General features: G+C 40.3%; 1 protein-coding gene across 3 annotated transcripts in view; it reads right to left on the bottom strand.

Annotated features, from left to right (window-relative positions):
* The window catches only part of LOC124804639 (Hermansky-Pudlak syndrome 5 protein homolog), a 96,806-nt gene that overhangs the window by 28,511 nt on the left and 45,637 nt on the right, over window positions 1–22,658 (bottom strand). For all 3 annotated transcript variants that reach the window (XM_047264858.1, XM_047264856.1, XM_047264859.1), the window contains one exon: window positions 8,390–11,199. In XM_047264858.1, the coding sequence (XP_047120814.1) occupies window positions 8,390–11,199 (2,810 nt within the window). The remainder of the gene's footprint in view (window positions 1–8,389; window positions 11,200–22,658) is intronic.

Below are 22,658 nucleotides of genomic sequence, written 5' to 3'. Positions count from 1 at the left end.
CTCCATGGATTTTAATTCCTACTCCAAATTTTTCTTTTGTTTCCTTTACTGCTTGCTCAACACACAGATTGCATACCATTGGGTATACGCTACAACACTGTCTCACTCGCTTCTCAACCATTGCTTCCCTATCGTGCCCCTCGACTCTTATAGCTGCCATCTGGTTTCTGTACAAATTGTATATAGCCTTTCGCTCCCTCCATTTTACCCATGCCGCCTTCAGAATTTGAAAGAGAGTATTCCAGTCAACAGTGTCAAAAGCTTTTTCTAAGTCTACAAATGCTAGAAACGTAGGTTTGCCATTCCTTGATCTATCTTCTATGATAAGTTGTAGGGTCGGTATTGCCTCACATGTTCCATTTCTACGGAATCCAAACTGATCCTCCCCAAGCTTGGCTTCAATGAGTTTTTCCATCCATCTGTAAAGAATTAATGTTAGTATTTTGCAGCCGTGACTTATTAAAGTGATAGTTCGGTAATTTTCACACCTGTCAACACCTGCCTTCTTTGGTATTGGAAGTATTACATTCTTCTTGAAGTCCGAGGGTATTTCGCCTGTCTCATACATCTTGCTCACCAGATGGTAGAGTTTTGTCAGGGATGGCTTTCCCAAGGCTATCAGCAGTTCTAATGTAATGTTGTCTACTCCTAGGACCTTGTTTCGACTTAGGTCTTTCAGTTCTCTGTGAAACCGTGGAGTATCATATCTTGCATTTCATCTACACCCTTTTCCATTTCCATAGTATTGCTCTCAAGTACACTGCCTTTGTGTAGGCCCTCTATATACTCCTTCCCCCTTTATGCTTTCACTTCTTTCTTTAGGATGGTTTTCCACCTGAGCTCTTTATATTCATACAAGTTGTTCTCTTTTCTCCAAAGGTCTCTCTAATTTTCCTGTAGGCAGTATATATCTTAACCTAATGATATATGCCTCTACATCCTTACATTCGTCCTCTAGCCATCCCTCCTTAGCCTTTTCGCCCTTTTTGTTGCTCTCATTTTTGATACATTTGTATTCCTTTTTGACTGCTTCATTTACTCCATTTTTATATTTTCTCCTTTCATCAATTAAATTCAGTATTCTTCTGTTGCACAAGGATTTTTGCTAGTACTCATCTTTTTACCTACTTGATCCTCTGCTACCTTCACTATTTTATCTCTCAAAAATACCCTTTCTCCTTCTACTGTATTTCTTTCCCCCGTTCTTGTCAATCATTCCCTAATGCTCTCTCTGAAACTCTCTACAACCTCTGGTTCTTTCACTTTATCCAGGTCCCATCTCCTTAAATTCCCACCCTTTTGCAGTTTCTTTAGTTTTTATCTACAGTTCATAGCCAATAGAGTGTGGTCAGAGTCCACAGTTGCCCTGCTTCCTAAATCTCTATCTCCAGGCCTCTTCCACATATAGAACCTTCTTTCATGATTCTTGAACTTGGTGTTAGCTAAGATTAAGTTATGCTCTGTACACAATTCTACAAGGTGGCTTCCTCTTTCATTACTTATCCCCATTCCATATTAAAGAACTACTTTTCGTTGTCTTCCTTTTCCTCCTATCGAATTCCAGTTATCCATCACAATTAAATTTTTGTCTCCCTTCACAATCTGAATAATTTAATTTATCTCATCAAACATTTCTTCAATCTCTTCATCATCTGCGGAGCTAGTTGTCATATAAGCTTTTACTACTGTGGTAGGCATGGGCTTTGTGTCTATCTTGGCTACAATAAAGCATTCAGTATGCTGTTCGCAGTAGCTTATGCACACTCCTATATTTTTATTCATTATTAAACCCACTCCTGCATTACTCCCATTTGATTATGTATTTATAACCCTGTATTCACCTGACCGTAAGTCTTGTTCCTCCTGCCACCGAACTTCACTAATTCCCACTATATCCGACTTTAGCCTACACATTTTCCTTTCTAAATTTTCTAACCTACCTGCCTGATTAAGGGACCTGACATTCCACACTCCGATCTGTAGAACACAAGTTTTGTTTCTCCTGATAACGACATACTCCTGAGTAGTCCCTGCTCGGAGATCCGAATCGGGGGGGACTATTTTATCTCCGCAATAGTTTACTAAAGAGGATGCCATCATCATTCAACCACACAGTAACGCTGAATGCCCTAGGGAAAGATTACAGCTGTAGTTTCTCCTTGTTTTCAGCCACTCGCAGTACCAGCACAGCAAGGCCGTTTTGGTTAATGTTACAAGGCCAGATCAGTCAATCATCCTGACTATTGCCCCAGCAACTACTGAAAAGGCTGCTGCCCCTCTTCAGGAACCACATATTTGTCTGGCCTCTCAACAGATACCCATCCACTGCTGTTGCACCTATGGTATGGCTATCTGTATCACTGAGGCATTCCCCACGAATGGCAAGGTTCGTGGTTCATGTACTGACATTAGAAGGTCAAAACTTTGTAATATTGTTATTTCTCAGAGTTGGTAATCTCACTTCTTTGCATATGTGACAAGGTTTGACTAAAATCCCATGCTTCTTCGACATAAGATTGTATTTTTATTCTGAATTCAGAAAGAAATTATTTCACCTGCCTTTTAACAAAGTTTATAAAAATGACAACTAAATTCACAACATTGTTTACGGCAGTGGTCTTCTTGAACATAAATACAATAATGACTGGCTATTATCTTTGATTTTGAAGCACACTGCTGGGGGGGGGGGGGGTTAAACACTTTAGCAGTTTCCAATTCACTCAAGATTTATTGCTGCAACAGTGCATATGTAGCACATGAAATGATTATATTTACAGACCAATGGCAGAAGCAGTTCTGAGGTACCATACCAGGTATCCATCCACTCTCAAACACCCATATTAGTACTTGATGTAGTCTCCATGGGTGGCAATGCTGGTGCTGACTCTGGAATCCAGTCAACTATACAGATGGTGAATACTGTCCTAAGATCTGTTATTCCACATCTGCTCGACCTGTTCATGTAGTTCTGAAAGAGCTGCTGGTTGAAAAATTGCACTAGTTACTTCTCACCCGTCACATCCCACATGTGCTAGATTGGAGACAAGTCTGGAGGTCATGTTAGCCAGGGAAGTTGCACGTCTTGCAGAGCATGCCAAGTTTCAGTGGCAGTGTGTGGGCGAACATTATCCTGTTTGGTAGACACATCACCTTCCTATTACAATAATGACAAAAGAATGGGTCTACCAACATTCTGCATGTACCGAGCACTGATTAGTATGCCCTCCGGAAACACAAAGGGTGAACGAGAGTTGCAGCATGTTGCATCCCAGACGGTAAGGCCTGGGATGGGGTCAGCGTGTCTTTGACAAATTCACTCTACAAGACAACACTCACCAAAACTGCGATGTATACACAACCAACAATAATTTGCATGCAGGCAGAGTCTGCTTTAATCGCTGAAGGCCACAGTGTGCCATTCCATCTTCCAAGTGATCCTCTGACAGCACCAGTCCAGCAGTGCACATTGATGCTGTGGCGTGACTGGAAGACGGGCTAGAGGTGTGTGTGCCCATGGTTCCATTGCCAGTAACAGGTTCACAACAGTTTGTATTGACACATCTGGACTTACAAGACCTCCTAGCTGTGCTGTGACAGCTGTACAATCCACCCCTGTTGCCCTTACAATACAATGATCCTGGCACGCATCTGTGCTGTGTGGACATCCAGAACCTTATCTATCGATCTGAGAATGTTCACGTGACCACTGATATCAGCACTGTTGCACAACTGACACAGCACATCCAACCTGCGTGGCAATTTTCTGAAAGGACCATCCCACAACTCTGAAGGCCACTGTTTGACCCCTTTTAAAGCCACTCAGTTGGCTGTAGGAAGCACAGGTGCATCTTCCTGGCACAATTGCCTGCTCACTTCACATGTTTGTACCACACTGAGCCTTTTGGATATGAGCATTCCCTATTAAAGGGTAGACATAGATGGCGCTCTCGTACCTATGCCAATATGATACCTCTTGGCAAACAATACTGAAACTATTATCAGTACATCTACTATCCTCCAGGTGACATATGCCATCATCAGATCAAAATAGACATTGTCTTTGGATGTGTATTATTTTTCTTTTTTTTCTGGAAATGTATATCTGTCAGTGATAATAATACACACAAAATGAAAATTCAATTAATAAAACATTTAATATTACTGAGACACACAAAGGCTGGCCAGTACTTACCTGCAGGAGGCTCAATCCCAATACATGTAACAGAAATACTTCAAGGCAATTTCTTCTAGTTTTTGGAACCATAACCTCCTAGAAAGGAAGTAGGATTGATTGGAGAAGGTAGGTGTGGGAAGGTAATTTCAACTGCAATCAGAGACAGGCCCACATGTTGTGAAATGGAAGGGAAGCAGGTAGAATCCCAATAAAAATGTATTATTTTTTCCCTTTTCCCACTTTTCATTTACTCTTCCTCTTTTAATCTATTTTTACTTTTGTTTCCTTTTCTAACCACTTTTACTTTCACTTCCTCTTTTAACTTATTTTTACTCTGTTCCTTCTGTCTCTGAAGTGAAGCTGGCATAGTGTTTACCACTGCACTACCAGTAACATTTTTGCCACACTTCCTCCCCTACCTACGGTTTGAGTGACCTCTCACTCAACTCCCCCCCCCCCCCCCTACCCCCACCCTCCCTCCCCGCTGTTGTGGGTAGATACATGTGATTATAGAAACTGTGACAATATTGATTATCCATGACTTAATCTGTTTGATATTCCATGCGAAATGTTCCTTGGTGTGAAATAAATCGATGTACTGTAATCATGGTGCTGTACATCCATAATATTCTGGTGCTGAAACTTGGAACAAATTACGATTTCCTGTGTGATATTAACAATTAATGGCTTACTTCACCCTGCAGCAAACAAGAGATGACATCTAATATAATATGATCACATGAATTGCTTGCTTCAAAATAGTGTTTGTGGTAGATTCGGAGACTCTTTCTTATACTAAAAGTTTGACACCTTCACCCTGTGTAGCTAATTTGACAGCAAAAGCTTCTTTCATTATACATCTGAGCATAGACTGTCAGATTTCTAAGCAATTCACCAACACACTCCAACAGTTTTGCAAAAGCAGTCTTTAGTAAGACATAATCCCAGATGAATTAGAAAAATAGTTAGCACAACTTCAAAGCAAAGTGAGTGAGAAAGAGGGCTAATACTATGCAGTTTTGTACGGCTCTTGTTGGACTTACCACAGAAAGCCCATTTGGCAATTTTGAACACTACACAGAAGCTCATTTCATTACATGATGCTATTCATAATATTCTCTGTGAGCACAAATATGACCAGACATGCTCAACTGCTAGGAATATGTAAGACTTCATAGCTATAAAAACCGAGCAAGGTGGCGCAGTGGTTAGACACTGGACTCGCATTCGGGAGGACGATGGTTCAATCCCGCGTCCGGCCATCCTGATTTAGGTTTTCCGTGATTTCCCTAAATCGCTCCAGGCAAATGCCGGGATGGTTCCTTTCAAAGGGCACGGCCGACTTCCTTCCCCGTCCTTCCCTAATCCGATGAGACCGATGACCTCGCTGTCTGGTCTCCTTCCCCAAACCAACCAACCATAGCTATAAAAGAAAAAGAAAAAAAAAAGAGAAAAAAAAATGACTTCAAGTTTCAGGATATTTTAGTCAAAGTCCAGTGCACAAGCATACTCGGGATTTTATTATTGGTGATCTTCAAAATTTTGTAAATCATTATTTGGAGCTTTAAAAGTGTCTTTATATGTCTATATTTGATGTTAATTATTAGAGAATATTTTCATTAATAAAAATGTATTTTTTTTAACATAATTTGAAAAAAAATGTTAAGGCAAGGGGTTAACTCTACACGAAAATGTTATTTAACTTGTAGGTCCCTGTGGTTACATCGTGTTCAGAGAGGCACAGAACACCTATTACTTCAGCATTTTCCATATCATCTGTGCATGCAATAAGCTAATCTATTTTGTTTTTCAACTCTCTAATGTTCTGATGAAACAAACTTTATTTTTCTGGAAACTGTTACATGTATTATGGTTTTGTACTGCTCCAATTTCTTTCAGCACTCTTTGTTTGTGATCTGACTCTAGACTAAAAAATGTGCCCCCTTGGTTCCAGGGATTCTGTCTTGTGTGCTTGTGCCACACACTGTCAGGTGGCTTGCAGAGTATGGATGTAGATGTAGACAAAAGTGTAGAAGGAAATTATATCACAATTGATGAAAAGATTACACACCACTTTCCCAGCTACCTTTCAATCTTAACTGCAGCCTCGCACAAAGGACTTGCTAAATTGCACAAAATAAATTTTCCTCGAGCTGCTTTACTTTATGAAGATAACATGTATATGGATCATTTTGTAGCAGGTGCTGATGATGACAATTCAGTGATTAACTTACATTACATGTTTACCTCACTCATGGTATAAATCAGTCTATCTATGGCGAAGTGGGCCACAAATTCAGGCCAACTGATTGCCATATTTCAATCAGAATGTGTTGTGAAGACTACAGATATGGAGTACTTGGGGGCCATAGGACACAGAGGCTGACAGACATGCTCAGACTGTCCACAATGTCATTGACAATATTAGAGAATGTCCTGGCATAAAGTGAGAAGTACTTCAAAGCACTGCCAGATTCTAGACCCACTGGGTCTGTTGTTGCCTGTGTCCTTCATGGCAAAAATAGTTTACCAGAAATTTGGCCAAGAAGAACTGAATAGGACAAACTCTTACCTCTTGAACCTTCCATATGCTTGTAAATGTGGATATAAACTTTGCCAGCACGTTCGCACATAAAAATGCCCTGAAGGGTTGGTGTTTCTGAAGACACTGAATCAGAAATCCATGTATTTTCTGATGCATCAGAAAAGGCATAAGGTGCAGTCCTTTATGTACGACATCACTACAAACATAAAATCAATTCATTTAGTTTGCAGTAAAGACGGACAACCTTCCATCAAGAGAAAAAAGTTCCTATGTCTGGAGCTTCTAGCAACATTTCTTGGTTCAAGACTACTTCATTATCTCAGTAAGGCCACGAGCTATGACACAGGTTGTGCAACACTGTGGACTGACTCAACTGTAGCCTTAGGAAGGATACGAAATGACCAAAATTGATGGAAGGCCTTTGTGTCAAACCACGTTATCGACATATAATGACGAAGAAATCCATCACAGTGGAGACACAGCCCTTGTGAGGAAAACCCAGCTGATCTGATCTCCAGAGGTACCACTGCAGACAAACTTCAGCACACTACTATATGGTTCCATAGGCCTGCTTGGTTAGCAATGAATCCGACACAGTAGGATTCTGGGAACAGATGGTGGGATCTGTCAAACGCTGCCTGAGAAACGTTTTAGGACAGTCACAGTTAGATGAATGAAAGTCTCAACACAATCCTGGTCAAAGGAAGCAGCACTAAATTCTAGACCTATTATTCAAGGGGGGAAGAAATCTCAACCACTGAAACCTGCACATTTCCTTGTAGGTGAGCAACTCACAACATTACCCACAGGCCCAGAACCACCAGTTACAAAGGATATGTCCAAGGAGTTTCAATGACAGCAGAAGATGGTTGAACATATCTACAACAGGTGGAAGAAAGCATACCTGATTCTGCTCAAAAACTTTCATGAAGCTCATCAACCAAGGTCAGGTTCAGGAAGACTTCAGTTGGGTGATGTCATTCTTCTTCAAGAGGATGTTTGCCCATAGCGCTTGTGGAGTAAGGTGCAGGTAGATCTTCATGAGAGAAGAGACAGGAAGATGTGAACTGTAACATTATGAACTTCTGAAGGGTCCATAACCTCACGTCCCATTCAACTGCTCATTTCTCTTGAAACTGACCAGGTTGGGGAAGATGTTGCAGATCGATATTTGTAATTACACACACTCTGACAATACTGATTATCCATGACTTTATATGATACATATTTCATGATGCACATTCCTTTGTGTCAAATAATCAAATGTTGTATTGGAATCATAGTGTTGTGTGTCCATAATATCACTCTAATCAATTTGTCCTTTCTCCCACAAAAAGGAAGCTATTTTAAACGTTTTATTTCACAGTACTTGGAATTGCGCCTCCTAATGTTAGTTACTGCCTGATCACAGTAAAAATATCGATGAATCACCATGTTATTTTTAATATTCAAATTTACATTATTAGTTTGTTTTGGGATTCAACATTAATCAAGCAAGGTAGATAACTAAAATGACAGAAAATCAAATGTGTTATTACTTAAGGTATTATACGGCAATTACAAACACACTGGTCAGACAAATTAAGAAATCAAATGTATGTATAAGACATACAACATTCTAGAATAAAGTATTTTATTAAATTAATTAATTAATACTGTACTGCACTTACTTTGCATCAAGTTCACCAGGCTGAATCTGTGGACTATGCTTCTTGAAGAGAGAGGTTGCTCCATGAGGGCCCAGGCTTTTGACAATCAAAGCACCCAACAAAGAGAGAGACAGTGAACCATGGAAATCCTTTTCTACCGTAAACGAGTAGCTACAGCCCAGGCAAATACCAGAGCGAAAAGTAAACACCAGAGATAAAACATGATTCCAGAAACTTACATCTGCTTCAGACAGATATTCTTCTAAATCTTGTATACTGCCCAACTGCACAATCAATTTTAAGTCTGTATCTGACCTATCACACTTCTTATGTAACATATTAAACCATAAATGAGGAATCTGTTTGCACAGAAGTAATGCTCGCTCATGATCAGTCCTCTGAAAGTAATCTAAAACAATTGTACCTATTTCAATAAATTTAACTTTCTCACTACTTGGTGTTTCCAGAGGATATCCACACTTGCATGTCTTTCCACAATCCTGGTTCACTGATTCTAAAGCTGCGGTGATGAAATTTGCAAGGAAGCTGTCATGTACCGAATCCAGTACAGTGTTTCTGAAGTTAGGCAATTTAACAACACAAGAGAGGAAGAGAAAATGGCAGTGACGTTTTGCAGATTGTTCACTTTCACCATGTTTCACCATATATTGCTCCAACTTTATGGCTAAATAACAAATATCCTTTACATACATTTCCTTTCGAACTGAATTGTACATTTCGGTCTGACCCATTTGCATTGTAATGAACAGAGCATTAAGTAGCAGCAATTCTGACCAACCATTGCTACTGTCACTCTTCTCTATACTTCTAGAACCAAGAAAATTTGAAGCACCTGTCTGGACTATATTTAGTAACACAGAAAGAGAGGTAAAGTAACAAGGCACTTCCAGTTTCCTTAAATCATCAAGAACGGTCTCAGGCTCAATTATTTCTGAACACAATGACAAAAATCTACCAATAGCAACATCTAATTTTAAACTATCTTGTGAAATAACAGTAAAGTAGTCTTTTAGAGAGCTTTCTGGCAGTTCTATATCATATAAGAAGTCTTTTAAGTGTTTGACTAGAGATTTATGCTTCAAAACATCATGGACTAAGAGTTTCATAGTTTCAAGTCTCTCTGGAGAAAAGTAGTGGTGAAATGGAAAGGCTGTTCCCACTACCAAAGAATCAACACTTTCATCCAAATGTTCACTTTCATCTTTAAAATGTGAACTGTCACCTTTGCTACAATCTAGTTTAGTATTCCTTCTGTTTATATAATGGTTATATTTACAAGAAATTGCTATGACACTACTACAAAAATTCATTCTTAGTGATTCCTTATCAGCAATATCCATTCTATGATATTCATCACAGATGTTAATTAAATCAGACACATTCAAATTTGGATACTCCAAGACACTTTGTTTTTCGTATGCTCTTTCTGAGTTAACAAGAGAATTATCTTCAGTTAACTGACAATCAGACAAAGCTTCAGATGGCTGAGAAGAGTTTTCTTGAGCAAAATTCTTGACCTTGTCTTCCAGAAACTGCCACTTCTGTTTCAGAGACTTTGTACTGTTGGTAATTGTCCATGTAACTGATTGTCCTATATCTCTCAGTGCTTGAACTGCTTCCTGGGATGGTACAGCAGATGTTTGAAAATCATCACTACATTTGCTATCAGGGTCCACATAATTTCCACAACTTTCTTCTGTTATCCATTTATTCATGTTGTTATCAACAAAAGGACGTTGCTGATCAATCAAACTATTTGTCACATCTGGCAGAGAACTGTGACTGACACATCTTTTGCTGTTCTCAAGTTCATTAACTGTTTCTAATTTGTGTGCACTGTTTCTTTCAGGGGAGAGACTTAGTGATCTTGATTTATCTTTGAGATGTTCTGTTCTTCTTACATTAGGGATTTCGGAAACAGTGTTCTTCTCATTGCACAGAAAGTAATCATTACCGACAATGAAAATTCCTGAATCAAGACGCTGAGCTATCTGTTTCTGTTCAGCATGTTTTGACAATTCTTTGAGAAGTGGTGATAGTGACAGGACTAAATCTTGATCAATTTCCAACTTTTCTGTAAGATCTGCTAACACACACAGTTTCGGAGACGTGTTTATTGCTTCCAATAACCATTTCTCATGAAGTTTACACATTAGGCCACATAATGTATACTGTTTACGAAAGTACAGTAGTAACAAGAATTTCTCCAATGGATGAAGTGTAAGTACATGCATTTTCCCTGTGGCCGTCCAAACGTAAATGCTATTGTCTACTGTGCCAGCATCCACAATATCAGTAAAGCTGTTATTCCACAGAATCACCCTGGCTGTATACGGATCAAAAATGTAAAGTCCATCACTTTTGAAAGTAAAGAGAAAACTATCAGATAAAGTGAGCAGCTTAGCAAAATTAAATGACTGTTGATTCCAACAGACACTGGAACCTTCTAAACTGACTGGCAAATTCTGACTAGAATAACTTATAACTGGTTCTGGAGGTACAGCAAGAGCAAGTTTGAACTGATGTGTGCTCAGAACAGTTCCATCTGATGCAGCTTCCCAAATACGTGATCCAGGTCGAGCACAAAACATATGTGGTTGCCTATCTTCAACATGCTTTGCAAAGCAGCCTCCAAATTCCCCTTCCCGAAGCTTCTGCCCTATCTGCCTATATTGTTCTCTAATTGTATCACAGATAAATGATCGTGTGAGTGTTGACACCAACAGAAGTCCATCCTGTCCATCCATTTGTACCACACGTGAATCAAGCTGCATAAGCTGGAATGATGGTGTGCTAAAAACATTCTTCCCCTGCAAATAACAATATTGTTACATTTAATACTTACAGCACAAAAAAAACACTGTTTCTGTGTATAAATAAACATTACTATAATCACTTTCCCTAGCAGATTACAAAACAGGCATTTCACAGACAATGAAAGATTCAGAAGATGTAACTAGGAGCTCAGTGCTCAGTATCATATGAGATACAACAATGACTGATTTTTTACTACAAAATAAAAACAATCATACAACAAAATAATATGCATTCTATCAACACCTGGCAACAGACTCCTCCCAGGCATTTATCAATATATAGTTAAATTAACAATACTGAAAGTACCAGCCCTATCATAAGCATCAGTAATGCACATTAAAAATACAGAACCAATAAGAAGATACTTATTGTCATTTCCAGTATGAAGCTTTCTTTTCAGCAGAAACATTATATTGGATAAAACAAGGGATGATGGAGAAAGAATAAAACTCAAAACCATGCAGTTAGTATAGTCTGTCTATAAATGGAAGAGCAAGCAACATTTGTGGTGGGGGAAATGGTCTCTCCCAGAAAAATGTTCAGGGGTGGTTTAAGAACATTTTTCCATGCAAGAAATGCAGATCTGGCCTCCAGCCTACTACCCTCCCCCTTCCCCTTCCCCTTCCCCTGACATTACATTAGTAGCCTTTCCCTGGGCTACAGACATTCTTCTAATTTAAAAAATAAACTTTTTGATTAAGCATCCATGTAACGGGATTCAAATTTCACCCAAGTGTTCATGATTCACATCAGCCTATGCACATTAATGCCATTTATTCAAAGCCCTCTGATTCACATGCTTCTACTGCTCTTCGTGTGACTCACGTTTCGCCAGACACTTCCTCTCACATTCAACACGGTGCGAGAAAACTTTTTGTGACTTTGAACATTTGTGGATGTTCTGTTCCCATGCACCTGGACACTGGTGTGTCAGTTTCTTTACCGAACCAATCAACGTATGACTTGCTTGGTTTGGTCCCGCTTCGTCTTTCGAATTCCACACTGACTGCATTATTTGGACAGGAAATCCGCTCTAGTGATGCTACAAACATTTTTGGCAAGGACGCATTTGAACTTTTTGGCCTCGCAATTCATGACAATGTACTTTGCATCAACACTAGTGACCATGTAGACAGTGTTGCCACACTGTGCGATGATTTTGCTGAACTCTCTTCTGATGGCCTTGGTTGTGCCACAGACTTTGCAGCGGATGTTGTAGTTAAAGACAATGCCATGTCTATTTTCTGGCGCGCACTGCGTGATGCCGTAGCTGCTGAACTTATGTATTTGCAAGACAGTGGTGTCATTGCACCTGTTTCTGCTTCGCCATGGGCTTCACCTATAGTGTGTGAAGAAACCAAACGGTCATCTCCGTATTTGTGCTGACTAAGTCTACAGTAAATCCCCAGACAGTGGTAGCTACGTTTCCCTTACCACGTCTTAAAGACATTTTTGATATGCTTGGCGTGGGAAAATTCTTTTCCATGATTGACGTGCGGGACGTATACTTTCAGATTCCACTCGACGAACAGTCACAGCGCTATTTTGTAATCAATACCCACCTTGGATTGTTCAAGTTTCGTCACCTTCTGTTCGGTTGTGCTTCGGCTCCTGCTATATTTCAGTCTTATTTGCAGCAGTTGTGTGCCACTGTCCCTGGTTGTTCCAATTATCTGAACAATATAGTTGTATCAGGTTGCACCCCTGAAGAACATTAGCAGAATTTGCGTGCCTTATTTACTGTACTTTTGCAGGCAGGACTAAAGTGTAACAGAGACAAGTGCAAATTTTTTCAAACTGAGATTCAGTATTTAGGACATATGATTAACGGACAGGGTATCCACCCCTCACTGTCACATCTCAGTGCGATTAGGGACTTGAAAGAACTTCAGTCTGTGTTGCAAAATTACATATTATATTCGGTTTATACCAAATGTAGTGCAGATTGCAGCGCCTTTGCATCTTCTTAGGCGTAAATGTGTTTCTTTTGTTTCGTCTACGGAATGTGACGCTGCTTTCCACAAGCTCAAATCTGCTTTGTTGAGTGATCGCTGTTTGATTCCTTTCAATCCCTCCAAACCAGTTGTTTTGGCTGTCAATGCATCGTCTCATGGCATCGGAGTGGTTCTCTTGCACCGCATTAATTCCGTCGATCGCCCAATTGCTTTTGCGTCTAAGTTGCTCAGTTCTGCCCAGCAAAACTATTCTCAAATTGAGAAAGAAGCTTCAGCTATTGTCTATGGAGTGACAAAGTTTCACGATTTTTTGTACGGTCGCAAGTTCTTTTTGGTCACCGACCATAAGCCTTTGACGTCGTCGTTTCCCCCGTCAAAGCCAGTTCCAGCCCATACGGCACAAAAGTTGCAACGTTGGTTTTTGTTTTTGTAAAACTACAATTACGAATGCTGATGCTTTGTCTCATCTACCTATCGGTCCTGTTTACTGATTAGCAGGATAAGGAATTAGCTGAATGGCCTCCATCTGCTATGCAGATTCGTAATTCACTTGTTTGACGCTAATTTGTGCAACATCACAACTTGTCTGTACACCACGAACTGACAATGATCAGTCTCGTATGGTTGTACCTCGTTCGTTGCAGTCGGAAATCCTCCGATTGCTGCACGCTGGTCATTGGAGTATAGTACAGACGAAGCAATTAGCGCTTCGTCACTACACTTGGGTCAACATTGATAAACATATTGAAAATTTGCTTGCTAATTGTCGCTCTTGTGCAGAGCATCAATCCACTTCTTTGTGTGGCCAACTCCTACTGCGCCTTGGCAGTGCGTCCATATTGATTTTGCGGGTCCTTTCTGGGACACCCACTGGTTGATAGTTATTGATGTGTACAGCAACTTTCCTTTTACTGTGCCTACTACATCTGCGAGTACTGTTCAGACTTTGATGTCTATTTTTTGTATTGAGAGCCTTCCTGAAGTTATTGTCTCTGACAATGGCCCCCAATTCGTGTCCTCAGAGTTTGAAGCGCTCTGTGCTGCTAACGGCATTCGCCATCTGACCTCAGTCCCGTTCCACCGCCAGTCGAACGGCAAGGCTGAACGCTTTGTGCGTACGTTTAAGTCGAAGATGAGCAAGTAGTGCACAAAGCATGCTTGCAAACGCACACTCTGGACTTTCCTTGCTTCCTATAGCTCTCAGACGCGCGGCACCCGTTCCCCAGCGGAAATGCTACATAGCCGTGCCCATTGGTTGCTCCTACAACTATTGCACCCACCGCCACATGCTCCTGCTGCTTTGCCTCATTCTGGCTTGGCGCCACATGATTTGGTGTTCAATCGCGTTTTCTCTTGCAGGCAGTGCTGAGAGCAGGGGCGCATTCTTCACCATCTTGGCCGCACCTTATTTGTCATTTCTGTTCCCTCCGGCACTGTCAAGTGACACCGGAACCAGATCCGTTTGCGCCGTCCTCTGTTTTCTGCCGCTGGTTGTTTTCCAGCAGAACTGAAGGCTTCGCGGCTTCCGCCGCCTCAGCCCACGACTCCACTGACAGCGCCTCCGCCGCTCGCGTCTGCCATTGTTGCTGCTGTTGGTCCGGTCACCGCTAATTATTTGTTGTCTGCAGTAATATTTACAGTTTTAGTTGTAACAGTAAAACACACATAGAAGTGATTTTCAGTTTTTATTTGAAAAGTACATTGAAATAGACTGAAATTCAATTTACAAATGTTTTTGACAAGAAGTCAGAAACCTGTCTCATTTGTTTATGTATATTTTTCTTGAAATAATTCTAGCATGTATGATGTATTGGGACCATCAGCATCATTTTCTGCAGCAGGAGATGTAGCTGTGCTATTGCAGCCTGGAAGTAGGTTTTGAGGAAAACTTACATAGCCTGGATAGTAAATGTACTTTGACTGTGGTGTAAAGTTCTTGTGATCGGAGTGGAGCATCAGGAACAGGCTGTGAGGAAATTGAGGATCCATAATTTCCACCATCTCCAGCTGGCCACAGTCCAAAAGGGGCGTTACTATAAGTAGCTGAATGTGACTAATGTAGTGGAGCTTATTCTTCAAACTGGGCTTCATTTATGACTCTCACTTCCCAGTGTTTTTCAAATTCACTTTCCAAGTAGTCCTAACATGGAGTGTACAAAGTTGCTGATCTCATCTGAATCTCGCAGGTAACAGAGTTTGTGTCAAAACTATCCACAGTGGCCACCCCCCCCCTCCCCCCCCCCCCCAAAAAAAATAACTAGATACGAGTGAGCAGCAGCCATCACATGGTAGGTTTGTTGGCACTCTGGTACAGCAGCAGCCAGGATGGCACACCTGTAGCGGTCACTCTGCCGACAGAGCTCCCACACTTAGGTAGATGCCAGTTGAGGGAGGTTCCATTGCATCCTATGCTTCTGTCTGGCATCTCTGCCAGCAGACCTGTCGCGGCATCCCAACACAGTAGGGCCATAAAGCTGAGGCAACTAGCAATAAACCATCCATTATATTTAAGAAGTAGTCAATTAGATAGCAATAAACATTGGGAAAACAGTAATAGTAAACAATGACAAATTGTCTCAGGTAAAGGAGAAGAAATTCTGAATAAGAACACGTTATAGGAGTTTTTATAAGGCAAGTGGGGGGGGGGGGGGGGGAAGAGAGAGAGAGAGAGAGAGAGAGAGAGAGAGAGAGAGAGAGAGAGAGAGAGAAGAAAGCATCATTGAAACATAACATTCTAAAAAGTAAGGAATAGAACACATTAGATACATTTCAACAACAATAACAAAATCAAAATGGCTATGGGGATTTAACAGAAACATCAAATAAGCATAGGAAGAGTATGAAAAACCAGATGTTGGAGGGGTCAATGGACGCCACAAGAATCACATGTACAAGACACAGACGAACCAAGGACAGGAGAGGGAAAGAAAGATTGATTTTATGTGATACTTACAAGAAGCCTATAGAAGTTATGTAGAGCATTACGAAGAAATGGATAACAGTACACTAAAGTTGGCAACAGATTCAAACCTTAAAACTAGTTATGTATGTTCTTAGCTATCACAATTAGCTTTCAGTGGCCTCACTGTTACTGTTAAATCCTAGCAATGGAAACTGAAGGTCCAGAACACCAAACTGAGAAAAATGATATGGTACCTTTACTAATGTCTATGCAAATTACAACATCAACACACTAGCTCATATGCAGGACAGAGTGAGTGGTTGCCATGGAACAGATTTGTGACCTTCAGCTTATATAGGGTGTGGTGGTGATACTAGTGTGGAACCAACAGATGGCAGTGTATACACTGAGGAGACAAGCCCATGGGATACCTCCTAATATCATGTTTGACCTAATTTTGCCTGGCATAGTCCAGCACTCAATGTGGCATGGATTCAACAAGTCTTTGGAAGTCTCCTGCAGAAATATTGAGCTAAGCTGCCTCTACAGCCATCCACAATTGCGAGACTGTTGCTGGCATGGGATTTTGTGCATGAACTGATTTCTCGATTACGTCCCACAAGTGTTCGATGGGTGGCAAAATCATTCGCACAAATTGTCCAGAATACTCTTCAAAGCAACCGTGAACAATTGACGCCTGGTGAGATGGTGCATTGTCATTCATAAAAATTCCATGATTGATTGGAAACCTGCAAGTGCCTGAATGGCTGCAAATGGTCTCCAAGTAGCCAAATGGTCCATGCAGTTGGACCATAGGACACAGTCCATTCCATGTAATTGCAGCCAACAGCACTGTGGAGCCATCATCATCCAGCACAGTACCTTGTTGACAAGCTGGGTCCATGGCTTTGTGGCGTCTGTGCCATACTCTAACCCTACCGTCAGCTCTTACCAACTGAAATTGGAACTCATCCGACCAGGCCACAGTTTTCCTGTTATCTAGGGTCCAACCGGTTTGCTCCCAAGTCCAGGAGAGGGCACAAGCAATGTTATGCTGTTATAAAAGGAAATCACATTGGTCATCTGCCCATTAACACCAAATTTCAACACTGTCCTCACAGATATGTTCATCGTACATTCCACATTGATTTCTGTGGTTATTTCATGCAATGGTGCTTGTCTGTTAGCACTGACAATTCCACTGCGTTGTGTGTGGTCAGAGGTAAGGCCTTAAATTTGGTATTCTCAGCATACTCTTGACACTGTGGATCTCTGAATATTAGATTACCTAATGATTTCCAAAATGAAATGTCCCGTGTGTCTAGCTCCATTCAGCATTCAAAGTCTTAATTCCCATTGTGTGGCCATAATCACATCAGAAACTTTTTCACATGAATCACCTGAATACAAATAGCAGCTCTGCCAATGCACTGCCCTTTTATATACCTTGTGTATGCAATACTGCCGCCATCTGTATATGTGCATATCACTGTCCCGTGACTTTTGTTACCTCAGTGTACAGTGACAAATATATGCTGAACTATCCAATGTCATCACAACATGAAATGATTGCCATCTTGTTTTATGTCTGCTTCTGACCATACAGCTGAGCATATATTGGTGTTGTGGTTCTGGAAAAATATACCTGTGTTGATAGTTCAACTCTGTGTGTGTCAGTTTCTATTTTAGAGAAAACATTTGGACCTCAGTGACTAGCCAAGTGATAAAATACATTGTTTGTGGAAATGCCTTGTTTTCTGTACTTTGCTGATGGGTGCATATTAATCTTAAGATGCTACCATGCTGAATGGAGTAAGGCAGCCTACACAGCTGAGTGGCATAGAAGATAAAACCCCTGTATGGTGCTTTCGAGCACCATTAGATAAAATGTGATTTTGACTCTACTTTCTGGTGACCAAGCTCAAGCACAGCTCAGGCCATACCACTGTTTTCAAAGAACTGCACCCAATTATAGCTTTCAAGTCGCGAATGTCTACCTGACCCTTTGTCAGTTGCTGCCCTTCATATCTAGTTTTTACGATTACTTCAAAAGAAATAACTATAAATGTATAACAGGTCACAATGCTATTGTGTAATTGTGGTGTGTGTGTATATTTCTGAGATCTATATGTGTACTCACTAGTTTCCTTCATTATTTTTCATTCTTCTCACAAATATGTCACATCTGCTGAGTGAGCAGGAAATTTCTGATACTTTAACGAAAGAATTGAAGGATTCTGGAACACAGAGAGGAGTACCTGCGTGTGAATAGTATGAGGAACATTCAGAATCTGGTACAGTGCTGCTTGATTATTTTCACCACCCTTATTAGTCCTATTGATACTGCTGCTGCTGCTTCTGCCGCCACCACCGCTGTTACAGTTTCATGTTTCATTTAAATTGTCTCATCTTTTTAGAGAGGAGTCTGATGATGCTCTTGCAACGGTTCTGACAATCTTCACTCAATCAAGTACATTGCTGCAGCATAGTTGTCTGCATCTCCAACACAGAGATGGTAAACATATCAATATGAGATGATTGATGCAGCATTAGGCTGGACATTCACTGACCCCAACAACCTGTTGTGCCACAGTTTTTAGAAAGTAGTGGAGTATAAGTGGTAGTTGATGAGAGCTCCACTCCACTGAGTGTTTTCAATGTTTTTCTTCATTCTGTCATGAAATGCACAAACTGGAATGCAAAGACACTTTATGAAAAACTGAAGACAGACACATTCTACAATCTGAGAGTGTTTAGTTTTTATGGGTAACTGCGAAGCTAAAGAAAATGTATTGGGTTTTTGTCATAACTATCCACGTTTCTCATGAAGAAACTAAAACCTACAGATTACTGTTCTACCAACAACTTCGTCTCAAACTCTTACACAGAATCCATAACGAGCATAAATATGTTGAAGGTCTCATAGTAAAATCTGCATTTTAATATGTAGAGGCCAACATCAGCATGGTACCAACCATAAAATCAGACATATTTCTGACGATTTATTAGAAGAACTCTTACAAAAACCCTTTTAACCACCTGCAAACTTCGCAATGGCATAAGTGGATTTGGTGGATGGTTGACATTTTGTGTTTATGTAGACAAACCTGATAAATATGGACCAAAAATATTTATTGTTTACGATTCTGAGACTGACTGTGTTCTTGTCTTTGGAGTTACAGTGGTATGGATCACAAGACGATTCTGTAAACAACATTCTTCCACAGCCTGTTTTCTAATTATTTGAAAAATTTCACGTACTTTTCATTATTAGATTTTTCAATTCTCCAAAAGTGTTTGATTTTCTGTGGCAAATTAAAATCAAAGTTGTAGGAACATGCTTGCCTCATTTGAAAGAGGTCACGCTACTCACATTGATAAATTTTACAGATCTGTGACAAATTAAAAATCAAAGTTGTTAGAGTGTGCATACCCAATCATAAAGAATAGTGGAAGGAAAGTGGTTTCAAAGAAACAGAAAACACAAGTGTACATCTGAGTACAAATCACTTCCTTTGTTTGTAGTGGAAAGATGTGAGAGATGCACTTTTTCTGTTCTCTAAATAAAAAATGACAAGCACAGATATTACTGTTTGTACAAATAACAATGTATGAAGGAAAAAAACTGGATGCAGTTACTCTCCATAAAATGTATAATAAGAGGGGACAGTAGACACCTTTTTGAACCAGATTGGTGTAGTGTTTACTCATTTGCTGTCAATATGTCCCACACGAGAACAGCTCCATCACCTACCTGAACAGTGGACCAATAGCAAGAGGGCTACATCACCTTATGTGGTTCTTGACATAGCTATAATTGCCACTGAAACACACCAATTAAGCCACAGTTCAGAAGTTCAGGAGAGCTTTTTCCATGCTTTGAGCACCCAATAGCAGTGTCAGAGAACCCCGAAATGAAATAATGAGCAAATGATGATCATTAAACTTTTACTTGTCAAAGGGTGGCAGATACACATACGAACAAAAGCCAACAGAATGAAGTGGTGCACAGAATCTGCCACAATGTAGTACTTTCAGGTTCTAGCATGGAATGGGTCTCTGTACCCACCATGTCTCTGCACCTGCACACTTAACAGGCAACACAGCACCTTCCCCCACCCCTACCCTACTACCCTTCCCCCTCCACATCCAATGCTTCCTCCTTGCCTCCACCATCCACCCCAGCAGATTGTCACTCGCATCAGATGCAGTCACAGTCGGGCTCCAGCTCCTGGATACAGTGGCTGTAAGTGTGCGAGTTGTGCTTGTAAAAATGGGTATGTAAGTTTTCTGCTTCAGAAGAACAACTTTGTCTGAAAGCTTTATATTTTACCAGTATTCTTCATTCTGCTTGTCTGCGAATAAATGCAATCTCTGTGTGGTAGTGATCTGTCCTATCCATATTGTTATTAGACAAGAAAAAAAAATCTACTCACAAAATGGCAGCAGGAGAACAGACATACAACAAAAAAGTTTTGTGTATGAGAGCTTTAGGAGCCAGTGACTCCTCCTCCTGGCAGAAGGATTGAAGGGGAAGGAAGAGGTGTGAAGGAAGAAGACTGGGGAGGTTTAGAAAACTGAGTACAGTTCAGAAAAGACACCCAGAATCCTTGCTCAGAGGAGACTTACCAGATGGGATGCGACGGAAAGACTGATTGTTGGGGACAGCACCGGATAAGACTCCATGTGTGTGTGTGTGTGTGTGTGTGTGTGTGTGTGTGAGCGCGTGCTCCTGCTGCCACTTGGTGAGCAGATTTTTTATCAATACAATTACATTACATTGTCAAAAATTGATTATTTTTGGTGTCATACTATCCACATTGTTGGACTTTCCATTGTTTGGTTATTTAATAACAACATCCTAAAACATGGCCGTCCAAGAATTTGTCTTGGGGGCCATACCTTGGCAACAGAGCCATATTACTCAGCCTCACTGCACATATCCCCTAACACCGTGGCGCGCTGTCTGAGTGTAAGGAGGGTGAAGATGGAGAAACTGCAAAGGCACAGCATTTAAACGGCAATGCAGTCTCACTGGGTACTACTCTGTTCTATATTTCATGTTTCTCAACAACATATATCACAAAGAAAACAGATTTTCAGTATTCTTTAATTACTTTTGGCATGCTGAAGACATAATATAATTTTTATCCAGTACAAACTGTAGCCATAAGGATAGACACAGACAATTTCACAGATTTTCACACTCAATTTGCCACGTAACAGTAACACACTTAGTTTCATAATTGAAAAAAGGTCCTTCACACAATTATGTCGATTGAAACACTTAAACACTTTTGCAACCTCATTATGGGAAAGTGAAACTCTACCTGAGGAACGCAATGTAGATGTCCAGCACAGTTTTGATGCAAAAGCAGTTTTCATAAAAACAAGAATTACCTTGCACATCAATCAGTTACTTCTGCACATGCACAGGGGTGCTTCCAAATGAAACAGCAAGTGGATTTGAAAACAGCTAGACAACAGATATAAATCTGACAGTGTCTTCAAAACATTTAGGGATATATGCTTATAATGCTTTCCAGCCCCCTATGAATTCTTCAAATCTCGCGTTTCCTTTAATGGCAGTGAGCTTACGGAACGGGACTGTGTTTCTCAGAATTTGTCAATTCCATAACATGATTTCTTTTTAAATGGAGCCCCATCAAATCAGAAATAAGTTTATTTATTTATTTTTTTTTTTCACCTTGCAATGTCTTACTGTGGCCGTGTGCTGTCACAGACTTAAAATGCAAGGTCGCAGTCCATTCCGGATGTTCTAATTTTTGTTCTTGCACTCCTTTTTCCTAAATAAATTCAACAACAGCAAGTTTTAAATCAAAAAATCATTCCAGACATGCCCTACAACTTAATCAATGTACTTTAAAGTAATATATAAGTCTCCATACTCTGTTCAGTTCCATCAAACTGTTGCAACTGACAGTGGAATAGCAGGTGCAACTTCAGAAATTTTACAATTAATACCACCATTTTCTTCACTTATTGCATGCCTGCAAATTAACACAAAGTACTTCTTGATGTACAGAACAATGTCGTAAATTTTTGCTCTTTCATTGTCAACAACATCTTTAATTTCTTTCTGCATGATACTGTAAAATCATTTCATATTAAATTTGCAATACCATTCACTTATGCAACTGCATGACAGATCTTGAGACTTTTCATCCTCTCTTCTGTTATTCCCGCTCATTTTTAAGGGTTTTTTCCATGATAGACCTCTAGACTTTCTTTTTGTGTAAACATCCACTGGACCTGTGAACATCCTTCATATCACAAAAAAATAGTGAAGGGTAAATAGCACTGAATAGAACTGAAGAGAGTTGTGCCAACCAAAAAATGCCACACTGCAGTAATCTTGTGCTGTACCAAGTACTTCCAGGAAGAAACAGCCAAAACCGAGACATACATGCAATTGTAGAGAACTTAGTGTAGAACAGTCATTTACTTTGAAATTTTATGACTGGGCGTAGGTTAGTTATTGGTAGGCATAACCATAACACCACCAGTTGTAAAATTTTGAAGTTTCAATGGATTTCACTATAATATTAGCGAAGTGATGATTATATTATGTCTC

This window comes from Schistocerca piceifrons, chromosome 7 (genome assembly GCF_021461385.2).
Source record: "Schistocerca piceifrons isolate TAMUIC-IGC-003096 chromosome 7, iqSchPice1.1, whole genome shotgun sequence".
Lineage (NCBI taxonomy): Eukaryota > Metazoa > Arthropoda > Insecta > Orthoptera > Acrididae > Schistocerca > Schistocerca piceifrons.
The sequence above is the reverse complement of the archived record's forward strand: the minus strand, read 5'-3'. Positions and strand labels throughout refer to the sequence as shown.